Raw genomic sequence first — 12,852 nt, forward strand, 5'->3', positions numbered from 1 at the left:
TGCAAGGCTTTGTCTCCTTTTTTTTACTGTATTTGTTAAACCATTTCTATAATTGTTAATTCTTCCACAGCCCACTAAAAGGGTCAGTTTTCTTTAAAGTCATATCACCAGCAGAACTAACATAGTAAGGTAGTCCTATTTAAAGAAAAAACAGCATTTTTAAAGAAATTTACTTCGGAAAGTGCCCTGTAAAATCCATCAATCCCTGAAAGCAATATTTTCAAAAGGTCTTTGATTTTTCCATAAACAGTCTTTTATTATTGGTGGCTGTATTAGGTCTGGCAGTATTATAACTGCTATTGAATTTAGTCCGCGTTGATGTAGGGTATTGTTAAATCTGTATAAGTAGCTTAAATGTTGTGCTGTTGTCGGTGACCTCCTGCCTGCTTTCCAGCAGGGTTTAAGTAAGTTTTTTTTTTTGGCCCATAGTCTATTTCTTATGAAGGGACATTTAATGTGTATTAGCAGAATGAGTAAAGATGTCTAGTTGGTTTTGACTTCTGTGCACATGTTCTAAGAGGAAAAGAAGTATTCTTTTCACAACATTCTTTCCATATGTTTTCTTTAACTTTAGTTTCTTGTTTATGATTTAAAGTGTGAGTTCATGACGAGTGTTATTTCTTTCAAAATTAAAAAAATGCTTTCAGTGAGCAAAAACACAGGGAAAAAATTGTTTTTTTTATTAATATTCTTTGAATAAAATGGTACTCTTCGTTTTTAAGGAGACAGAAATTTTTCAATACAAAGTGACTGTTGAACATGCACTTGTGCAAGAGATATGATTTCTTCAATATCTTTAAAGGATTCATAACAGCATACTGTAAGAGGCGATTGCTCTCAAACATAAAAGCAAATGCTAAAAGGCCCTTTATCATATGGATTTTGCCTTAGTCATCCATAATTTATTTTAGCTGTTTTATATGCCATTATAGACATTATGACAGGGTTTTTATATTTCTTTCTGTTCACTTACTGGCAGTATTCCTTCACTAAGGTGTCTTTACCAATATTATATGTAAACCATAAGACAATAAAAATCATAACTCTCAGATACAGATACCCTGCTTTTGAAAAGTTAGTACCACTCTACATTTCTCTGTTACAAAAACCATTCTTTATTATTTACTCTGTCGCAATGCTGAAATCAGTAGAAATATATTTATAGTATAATGCATCCAGTCTTCAGTGTGGTCAAGCCTGAAGGAGTACATATTATTATAGGTTTCTTGAAAAAGACCTTGCTCTGTATCCTCAAGATTTTGTTTACTAACAATTTGAAATGAAGTGTACCTGCATGTTAGTATTTTATAATAATGCCAAGGAGAAGATGTTTGTTTTACACAAAGTTCATAATGTGTGCTTATCATAATTTGTGCTTGTCTATTCTGGACCAATCTGAAAAAAACGAATCACTTAGGAATAACTCAGATGTAACATTTTGCAAAGTGTACTCAATAAAACTCTAAATGACTGTATAATTAGAGAATCTGCATAATCTGTCTTTTTAAACAAATACATAACAAAATGATCCCTGCTTTTCATTATAGTATCTGCTGTTGATACTGTGTATCTGTTGTAATTGCTAGGACTGCCTTTTAAGATGTTGTCTTGGTTGTCAATTTTCTAGTGTTACTATTGATCTCATAACTATAATATGAGTTTTGGGTGCAGTCTTTACTCAAATCATCTGAAAGCGATCTGCCTTGAGTTTAGTCTTCTGATCTTAATTCTTATACTTCTTTTTCCTCTTAGCACAAGGCCAAGGTGGAAGCCATGACCCTTGACCTTGCTTCGCTGCACAGTGTGAAGGAGTTCACAGAAGCTTTCAAGGGAAGAAACCTGTAAGTCAAAAACATCCTCAGAATAATTTGCTCCTCTGTTCATTTCATTCATCCTTTTTTATTTCTCCCCAGATAAATGTTAAAAATGTCATTCTTTTTTGAGTAAGCACCAGATAACTATGGCAGAAATACCAATCCAGATATAACTGCCAGAAACAGATCAATAAGACAAATAAATATATGCATTTAAGTTTTGCTTCATTAGTGAATTTAGTTGCTGTTTTTACCTAAGGAAAATTGTTTCTAGAATAGTTTTCTAAAACCACTCTGTGATTTGAAGGAATCCTAGTTTTAGATTTTTCACTTTTTAAGCAACCAAGCTTACATTTTTGCGATTTTCCATTAAGATCATCTTGCTCCTGAGAATAGAATTACGTCCTAAATTGATTATTTTGTCAATACGAGGTTAAAACTGCTACAGTATAAGACATTATGATTATTACCAAACTAATAAGACTTATGTTTTAATAACAGCTGTTGCCCCATCACACCTTAGCATGAGTATAATTAGTTAGTAGTATAATTGCTAGAACACATTATCAATAATGTAATTTAACTAAAAACAAATATTAAGTATTCACATATTTTCTTATGTTCAAAGTTCAAGAGTTGCAAGTGAGTAGTGGCAACAGTACACTATTATTTGTTTACAGTTTTACAGTAGATATTCACAAGATATGGACAAAAAGGTGTGCTTATTTCACAGGTTAATCCATTGTTGTTGGACCTACAGTATGTTTTTTGTGCTTCTTTGCCCCAAGTTCCTATTAGATAAGTGGTGTTGTGTACAGTATGTTGCGATAAATATTAATTTTGAAAATAATGAGACTTATGTGCTTTGGTAATAAAGCTATATAATTAAACTAAGAACCCAGGAGGTTACAAGCAAGAAGTTACATCCCACAGTATTAGTTTGGTATTTAACTCCCTCTCTGTTTTCATTACAAAATAGTCACTTTTTTACATCTAAAAGTACTACAATACATCAACAGAATTTCAGGTGATATTGTGAAACTTTGTCCAAGCTTTTAAAATTTTATTTACTTTGTCAACATTGTCCGGAGAAGGTCTTTGACCCTCTCCGCACTCACATCTATTAAATTAGAGAGAGGGCTCTGGGCCAACCTTTCAAATAATAACAGTCATGTTGCTGTGTTATTTCCCTCTCTCAGAAGTCAATAAGCAACTGACCCAGTCAACAAAATAATTATATCAAACTGATTTCTAGAGAGTAATAAGTCCTTCACAGTCTCCTAGTTAAACCAATTACAGTCAAGCTCTGATGAAGTTATATTTCAGAGAGGGGCAGGGGAAGATGTCATTTACAAAGCTGCCTCCCCCCATGAAAGTTGTGAAGGCTTTTGTGAGAGCATACAGATATAAAGGTATCTTTGAATAGTGGAAGCTTTCCTGTGAAACTGCACTTTAAAACATGAGGTTCTGAACTGTCATTATAATAATGTAACAATATACTTTGTTTTACATACGCTAATAAATTATGTAATAAAATTCCATCAAATAAGAGCGCACTCTGCACTTTTTTCCTTCAAAGAATTCTGCACACTGCATCTACTCTGGTTATTGTTCATTTTGCACTTCGTGATTAACGTCCCGGTTTAGGTACAAGTCTGACTTTTACTACACTAAAAATTGTTTTTTCTAGTATTTGACCTGCCAACTTTGAGAACTGTCAATTAAGAGTTAATCAAAAATGCAAATGAAGGATGATATGGTATTGAATCTGACAGAATTAAAGTAGGAAAATATAACTAGCTTTAATATATGATTTGCAAGGTCTTGCAGTATTTACTCAGCTGTACCTAATGTGTGACTACAGGATGGTTGTGTTAGTAAGTTCCTGAGGTATGCATTTGCCGTGGACTTTGAAGTGACTGTTTTGACAGAAATGTGTGGGATATTTTAATGGTGGACGAAAGAGAATATCCTGTCCAAACATTTTGCTTCTCGATTAAAGTGCTCTATTTTTCCTTGCTTTCAGTGTTTCTTTTCCCTGTAAACATTGATGGACTTTAACTACAAAGAAATTAAAAAGGAAATGTGGAATTTTGCAGTTCAGTATTTTTAGGATGTTGGCAGAGAAGGATTTTGATGTCCAAGAATCATTTTCCATCCCTGTACAATATATCAGTGGGTTCTGGACAATTTATTGTCCGATGTGGTTAGGTTTCCTCAGCAGATCCTGGGATATGGGAGGCGTCCGCCTTTTATGCAACAACTGTCTTCCCCAGTCAGAGTTTTTTTCCTCCCGAATGACAGTTACAATGTTAAAATTGTACTTTGTTATGGTTGTGGTCAGTAAAGAAGTCAATTTGTATGGGATTGCAAGGGATTAGACCACCTGTTTTACAGCTGGAAACACATTTTTATTTGGAAGAAAAGGGTAAGACTTCTGTGTGATGTGAAAAGAGTATGTTAAATGCAGAATATGTGTGAAGAGCCTTAAAAATGCAACTGTTAAGATGTTTAGGGTATGCTGTGCTTCCTCAACAGAAGAGAATCTGTCTTTAGGAGTCACGAGTTTCCAGATATGTTGTTACACTCTATAATTTTCCTGGATTCTGGATTAAAAAGGGGCCTTTTCCTGGCATCTTTTTATGGGAAGACGTGCTTTCATGCACGTACTCTGTAGGCCCTTCTTAAGACGTAAAATTAATGTAACCTTCTGTAGAAATGAAAATATAACCAAATGCTATCATATACATTTTCTCAATTGCTAAAGTGAATACAACCAGTTCTAAATAGTACACATGCTAACTACAGATCATGTGATATGACCATATTTGATATAAACCCCTTTTTTCCAAGCCGTAATGATAGATGGGTAATACTGACGTCATTCTTCAGAAACTTTTAACACTCATTTCTTCTTGGTCAGCGTTACAGTGGTTTTCCATGTCCAAGCTCTTCCTCTGGCAGTGGTTTCCTGTCCTCAGTCGGGGTCCTTGACCAGCCTTCTGGATGCCCCAGGGCTCAAAGAGCCTCAGGCTGCCCTCAGGCTGGGGTATCATGTGCCAAGACCTGCTTCTTGGTCAGCAGCCAGCCATGTGCATAATGGTGAAGAATTGGTAATGAATCCTTATTTCCTATCTCCCCTGATTAAAACCACTCACTGCTTCACTGGTGAAAGTGACCCTCCTGCCAAAGGCAGTTGAGCTGTAGAAACTTGATGTACTGTACTGCATTTGTGAAAACTGGCCTCAGATGTCACAGATACGAGAAAAGAAAGAATAAAGAGGGGCCATTTGGAGGGTGCCGCCTGGTAGATTTTTTTTCCTGCCACGGCTCAATAGCCAGCAGAAAGACAGGGTCAAGCATTTGCAAATCCACACCGTTTATATACCACTGCCTCCGAAATAGATCTTCTCATAAGTTTCATAATAGAGTCTGATGGCATTTAATAGGAAAAAAGATTAACCCATTAGCTTGAAACCATTTGGGACCCAAATCATTTATTTGGCCCAGTGACCCAAAATGAACATGGATCTTGCAAAGGAGCAATAAGCTATGGTCCTAGTGGCTGCCCATTAATGAGACCCTTACTCTGGGACAAGGACTGAGGTCTGACCCCAGCTGGAGGGATCATTTTCACCTCAGGGCAGCAGAGCACCTTGGCACAAAAGAAAGAGAGGCTGGAGAACTGTGTCCAAGTGTGAATGTGGACTCCACAAAGTGTGTAAGAGTAAACCAGATAGATCATTTTATCAGAAGAACTGGGCACTGTACACAGATGGATTTCTACTCCAAAGGGTCTGAAAATGTGTCTGTATCCACACTTCTCACTCATCCAGACTTGGTCCTTTCTAATTATTTTTTTAATTCATCTGTTAAAACGAAAACAAAAAAAATCCATAGAAGAAACAATTATTTTTATTAGACGCTTCACTGTCTGTATTCAGTATCAGTTCTTAGAACAGGTACATATTAAAGACCCTTCTTAAGACGTAAAATTAATGTAACCTTCTGTAGAAATGAAAATAAAACCAAATGCTATCATATACATTTTCTCAATTGCTAAAGTGAATACAACCAGTTCTAAATAGTACACATGCTAACTACAGATCATGTGATATGACCATATTTGATATAAACCCCTTTTTTCTAAGCCGTAATGATAGATAGGTAATACTGACGTCATACTTCAGAAACTTTTAACACTCAATTCTTCTATAGAAGAAACAATTATTTTTATTAGATGCTTCACTGTCTGTATTCAGTATCAGTTCTTGGAACAGGTACATATTAAAGACAGATGACTTTTTATATATCTTGTAGTTTTTTAGATGTTAACTTATTTAGAAAATTGAATACCTTGTGTTTATAGGGTGTCGACCTGCTTCACACCTAAAGTCCCTTTCCTCTTCTTCCTCTTTGGATATTTTATGACACTTTTTCATAGAAGGCCTGGGTGGCAAAGCTGGATCTGTGTCCATAATCCAGTATTGTAGGGTCAAAGTATGGGTTGTTGGTTTACAGGTTAATAGTATTGAAAGAATGTGATTCTCCAGTAGCTGTAAGATGGAGTCAAATGAACAACTATATCTCAGTGGATTCCTTTTCCAGAAATCTATAATTTCTCAAGCACTGAGGCTGTAGATTTAATTGTTGCCCGTAAAATCTTGAGTACCTAGCATTGTGCTGTAGGAACAAACATATACTGTAGATTTTAATAATCAGCTGTTAAAAGAAGGGAATGTTTTTTATTAGAAGGACGAGTAAATTGAATGTCTAAAGCAGCCTTGATCACAGCAAAAAAAAAAAGTCATAGAAATCAATTTCCAGCTTCCTCCTTCACAGATGTGATGCATCCACAGTAAGGATGTAAGGATGAGAAGTGATATATGATAAAAACTAAATGTGTTTTTCTTCTCTCCTGAAAGTAGACTTAAGCACAGCAGTTAATCTACTTGACCTGAATGTTTACACGCACAGGACGAGGACTGGAATTTCAGAGCTTTGGCACTGTTTTAAACACACGGGGAACGCTGGCACGAGCCAGTCCACACATGTGCCACACATGTTTTAAACTTTCCCTGCAAGTCGAAAAAAAGCTCTTCCACATGTGCTTCTCTCTGGCAAGGTTGTATTTCTTCATTAGCTATTCCCGGGGCTCAGGGAGTCCCAGAGGACGTCAGAGTACATTAATTTTCATCAGAACATCGAACCTTTCAGGTGTGAATGGCAGCAAGCAGCTGTCGAGGGGGCTTTCTCAACTCTATTACAGCTCATATATCTTTGGGCATAAACGCAGCAAATCATTGTCATTGGCAGGTGAAATGTAATCTGAGTTTTTTCTCTATTCCTTCTTTTGACTGACTTGACCACCAGCTTGCAAATGGCTTGTTTTGGAAATTTTCAATTAACCCTGTATCACTTTGAGTTGCTAATGGAACGAAATACAATTGTATGTGCATTTTATTAATATGCATTATATTATTGCACACTTTCTTTGGATAATAACAGTAACCAACTTTTATATTTACACACCAAATGTTTAGTCCTTATTACAGGATACATCTCTGTCTTGCATCCTGTAAGAAATTTATTTACATGAAACAAAAATGAATAGTTTCTTCCAATTTGAAAACACTGATTTGTGAGAGAAGATCCATTTTGTACAGTACAGTACAGTACTGCCATGTTGTATATTCAAATGTATATTTTGTGTTAAAAAGGCTGAATAGGCACTTTGTCTAACACAAATACTAAATATAGCTTATAGTGTATATACTGTATGAAACATTTATATGACACTTATGAAACTTACAGAAACTTATACAGTATGGCAGTCCAGTCTTATACATGATGTTGCTTAAATACACATTAGATACACAATTGTAGATATACAATTTCCAGGGTCATCATGTTATTAATGTGATAGTTTTACTACACAACTGTCTTGAGGGTAACAAAATCCAATATATACTTGCTTTATAAAAACATGTGCGAAATGTGTTGGAATAGTACTGTGATTCAGACCAAGCTATAGCTCCATTGACAATTTATAGTCAGTCTTAATGACTAAAGTCCAAGAAAGATAGATATAAAAGCAATCGTTCTCTTTGCGCAGAGATTATTATTTGATCAGAGTTGGTTCCCCCAGGGGTTTTTAAAGTAAATATATTGTGTAATTCCTCCCTCCATGGTACTTAGCACTCCCTGCTGACATTTCTACAAATTGCACATCTTTGGATGATCGTTTCCACTCAGAGAAGCCCAATGTTAATGTGGTAGAAGGGATTTTAAAATAATATGGGGCCACAGTATTAAAAACATTTGTTACATTTTGCTCATGAGAGACCACACTCTGGGACAAGCAATAAGGTAAGAGTCAGTAAAGACTTTGCACTTATTTTATGGAAAATACAATTAGTGTATGGGACGGGCACAAAACTGGAATATTGGCTTTTGAATGTAGTTCATTACTATAATGTATAAATTTAAAGCAATTTTCCTTCTTATTCTTTTGCAGATTTTTAAACTGTTCAAGATATTTACTAAATGCTAACAAAGTGAGAAATAAAACAAGGCCTTAAAATAGCAATGGGAGTAAAGTTTTCATACTGTATCTTAGGTTTTACGAAGAAGCATTTCTTGTCACAGTAGACACAGACTTATTTTCAACTATGCATGAAACTGTCCCCCCCATGAAACTTTTAAACTGTCCCCATTTTTGTTATGATAAATGCATTCTTTTTTTTACTTTATACAATTTATCATATAGTGGTTCAAAATGGAGCTGAGTTTTTACAATCATCTGAGGCACTGTAGTCAAACTGTGTACAACCTTTCCAGAGCTTGCTTTATAGCTAATTTAAAGTTAAATACTTTTCTCATCCAATTCTCTCGCTACTTTTTCCTCTGAATTCTATTAGTAGTTTTACTGCAGGTCTGGAATTTGTTACTTCGGGCTTTTGAAGTCTCAACATGGGGTAAATTTGTTTGAAAAGAGCTAAGCTCATAAGTGTCATAAGTATGGTAGATAAAATGATATAAATAATGAGAATTTATTTGTTATTTGTGTAATTAGGTCTTTTGTCTACTCACCTTTTGAAACTGTTCAGAAGGCATTTTTAGAGATATAGGGGATACTATCTCCCTAAAGGATTTTCTTTAAATTAGTGGGGGGTGAAAAGATAACTGTTAATAAGAAGAAAAGCCAGAATAATGATTTATTGTTATTAGAACCCTGCAAGCCCAGTGGAACTGGAATACATTAAATACATGAGAGAGCATGTCAACAACTAGTTCAGGCTCTGTTATTGTTTCTTAATTTCAGTTTTTCCCCTTCGGAATACCAACTGGCAGTCAAGTGAGAAATCCCAGTTTGGTTCACCTCTTTCTCTCCCATCTTCATCACTCTGTTTCTCCTTGTTTTCAAACATGTGTTTCAAGGAGGCCCTTTGCTGTGTACCATTACTGCCCTTAAAATAATTACGACCTGATATGTTTATTTAAGCACTGAACCTGCCAGCAGTTCTTAGGTATTGAACCTTAAATTTTTTTCACCAAAGAAACTGTTCAGATCAGATCAGGATCTGGGAAGGGTTTAGTCACCAGGGGGGACTGGGATTAAACAGAAACACTTCGTTTGGATTTATGAATGGGTTATCTGAGTTATGTAGTGCTTTCTGCACTGCATGTTTGTTGCTCAATTGCAAAGTGTTTTTATAATGTAGTGTTTGACTTACAGTAAAGGCTCACTGGGACTCGGGAGTTCACTGTAGTTGAAATGCAATCCTGCAGAGCCTACATTTCATTTGGGTTCTGTTGGTGTTTGTTTTTTAATCTAGAAAGCCTTGATAGAAAAAATGAATGGCTTTTTTTAGTGAAGTGAACAGCATGTCATGTTTTTCCTCCCTGCATTATCCCAGGCCTGCTCACTTTATTAATTTGATGTGTTGAAAAGGGTAAAGTTCATAAACTGAGCGAGGGTGTGGCAGTGTATTTTTTACTCATTCTCTATTGTCCTTGGATAAGTCTGCTGTCTCCCTGCTCTTTGGCAGTGGTGTTTTGTTGTAATAAAAACCTTGGGAAAGAATTAGCAACCAATTTAAAACAAACTTTTTCTTATTTCACTGCCTGATAGCAGCAAGCATTATTTGAGATCAAGGTAATGGTCAAAAAGTGATATGTATGATGTGTAAGTACAAACCCCCATAAAGCATTAATATTAACTTATTTCTGACTACAGTATAGAGGGTTGAAGTGACATTAGAACTGTTGCCTTACATCAGTAGATTGAATTGCCTTTTACTTTTTTTTTATTTTGAGGAAACATGGTGTGGAATCTAGCACAGGTGTGATTTCTCTTTGTGATTCTGCAATCGGTTCTGTAATTCAAGGAGAACAACACTGGCAGCTTAAGTGTAGACACATCTAAATTAATTCTTACATTTGTTCGTGAGTTACTAGATGATCCTAATCTTGATCAAACAAAAATAAACAGTGGTTCAAAAGAAAACTCGTGGCTTTAATCCTTGGGGAAAAAGAAATGAATAGTATGTGTCTCAAAATTGAGACCTTGTGGTAAAAGAAAGGAATATGTCTGAATGTTTTGAATGAAGAAATATTTGTTGACATGGAGTTGGCCCCTGATTCCTGGTCTTTCGAGTGTCTTCAGCTGTCTTGAGAGGTGGCTCAGGCAGGAGTACAGTATATGTCAAGACTTGTCCAAGGTCACTTGGTAAATTAGTGGCTGATCCTGGAATTAAACCCAGTATTTCTTGGCTCTAAATTCTTGGCTGTGAGTGCAGGGTTATGCATACATAAAGTATGAGAAAAAAACAGCTTTGGATTATGTTCAGCCATTTGCATTCTAAAGCATCCTAACTTATTTTTACATTTTATGTACTGAACTCTATAAAATTTAATAAAAGTACCGTGAATTTTATCATGAAATCTTTCTGTAAAAAAAATCTTTCTATGTTTTCTTACCACCATTTTTGTGGAATACATTTTAAGTTAAGATAAGCCACAACCATGCTCGCATCTTTTTGACTATTCCATGCACAGTGTGCTTTTCAGTACGATTGCAGTTACTACTGTAACCTAAAGGTGAATGTACAGTTCCCTTTAATAACAAAAGATGGCTCATTATAGTCAGGCATAACAATTTATAGATTAATTTTCCAGCATACAGTTTTTAATTAATTGTACAGGCAGTCTTAAACACAGAGTACACAAACTGCCTGTGGTCTTCATAATTAATTTTAATGAAAGAAATTAAAAATTGGTGGGGTGTATTTAGATTGTTCTGCGGCACTGGTGTGGTTTCAAGCCCACTGGAGTGCTGCTATCACCAGGTTTTAGTTTTATTTTTGTACTTTTGACTTGCTACAAACACATTTCAGACACCACTTAGAACGTTATGTCCAATTCACAACATTAATTAACTCTACCTTTATTTGAAATATTAGATCCAAGCCTTAATAATCTGACAGTGTAGAGTTCTGTTTATGTTGACCTTTGCTTCTGGAAAGTCTGAGTGGTAAGAGATCTTCTGTGAGATTGACTTTCATTTTAAGAGGTGCTACATTTTCTAACATCTTCTAAGCATTAATCATAAAAGCCATGAATTCATTTCAAATACTGTAGATTAACCCACCATTGCTATTACAATTAGTAATTTGTGTATACAATAGAAATGCTAGAATGCTGTACTCTTAAAATTTATTCAGATCATAGAAAACACTTTGTCTTGAGTCTTTGTTCGGAATAGTTTTTTCTGCAGTTTTGACCCTTTGGAACTTATTATCCCTAGAAAAGTAAATGTTTTTTAATAAAAAAGGAAAGAAAAAACATGGATTGGTACGACTTGGACTTTAGCCCGGATCCTATGATATGGCAGTCCATTAAGAGTTTCTAATCAACTTCTCCACCACAACCTTCACACTAACATAGCCAAGTATTCTTTCAAGGATTATGAGTATTCAAGACACATTTGTTTTGGCACATGGTCAGCTGTGTTCAATATCTACCTGCTGTATTTTACCCACTAGGGATTATAAGTGGAAAGCAAAGAAGCACGTCTGTAATTACTGAAGTCATATGAACTCATTGTCCTTTAATTTAACATCTTTGTGGAAGGAAAGAACAAATCTCAGATAGCAGATTATTATATTTATTTAATCATGTTTCAAGGCCCAATGCCCTTTAAAGATTCATTTTAGCGTAGGCGATAGCCCTTCAATTACTTGTTACTTAGCTTTGGTTACCTGATGTTCTAAGGGCCTGCTGGTGTTAGTCTTCAGCTTTATACTGTCAGCATCCGACTGGAAATAAAACAACCTATCTTCATCTTCAGAGATGGCAGATGGTGCTGTCACGTTAGTCAAAGATTCGAGGCTCTGTCAGCTTAACCAAGACAGCAGCATAAAGCTACCTGGGAATTCAATATCACAATCTCACTTACTGAAATACATTTAGGCTTTTTTTTTCCATCATCCATGCACCATACAGTATATGGTGGCACAACATGGGTGGACTTAATAGGAAAGAAATACGAAAAAAAAACAAAACAATTAAAAGGTCTGTATTTTGTGATTATTCCCATACTTAACACAAGTGTACATTTTAACAGATGACAGCCAAGGTTAAAGTCATAAGCACTATTTCAGATGTTATATACAGTACATACTGAGGATTTAGAAATGCAACAAATACTATTGTTATACTACTAATGTATTTAATGCCTCTCAGTCTGGTTTTACATTGGCAAACTGAACAGTTCTTCTGCTATCCTAGAGTACTTGTGAGTGAGGATGTTTCTTGTGATTTTTTCTAGGCCGCTGCACATTCTGATCTGCAATGCTGCTGTGTTTGCTCAGCCCTATAAGCTGACAGAAGATGGCCTAGAGTCAACCTTCCAGATCTGTCACCTGGGACACTTCTACTTGGTTCAGGGCCTCCAGGAAGTGCTCCGCCGCTCTGTTCCTGCCAGAGTGATTGTGGTATCCTCAGAGTCCCACAGGTCAGATGGCTTCATGGGCTG

General features: G+C 35.7%; 1 protein-coding gene across 4 annotated transcripts in view; it reads left to right on the forward strand.

Moving 5' to 3' along the window:
- Positions 1–12,852, forward strand: part of wwox (WW domain containing oxidoreductase) — a 376,030-nt gene that overhangs the window by 101,341 nt on the left and 261,837 nt on the right. For all 4 annotated transcript variants that reach the window (XM_069181372.1, XM_069181373.1, XM_006641135.3 and 1 more), the window contains exons 6-7: positions 1,753–1,841; positions 12,646–12,831. In XM_069181372.1, coding sequence (XP_069037473.1) covers positions 1,753–1,841; positions 12,646–12,831 — 275 coding nt within the window. The remainder of the gene's footprint in view (positions 1–1,752; positions 1,842–12,645; positions 12,832–12,852) is intronic.

This window comes from Lepisosteus oculatus, chromosome 20 (genome assembly GCF_040954835.1).
Source record: "Lepisosteus oculatus isolate fLepOcu1 chromosome 20, fLepOcu1.hap2, whole genome shotgun sequence".
Classification (NCBI taxonomy): domain Eukaryota; kingdom Metazoa; phylum Chordata; class Actinopteri; order Semionotiformes; family Lepisosteidae; genus Lepisosteus; species Lepisosteus oculatus.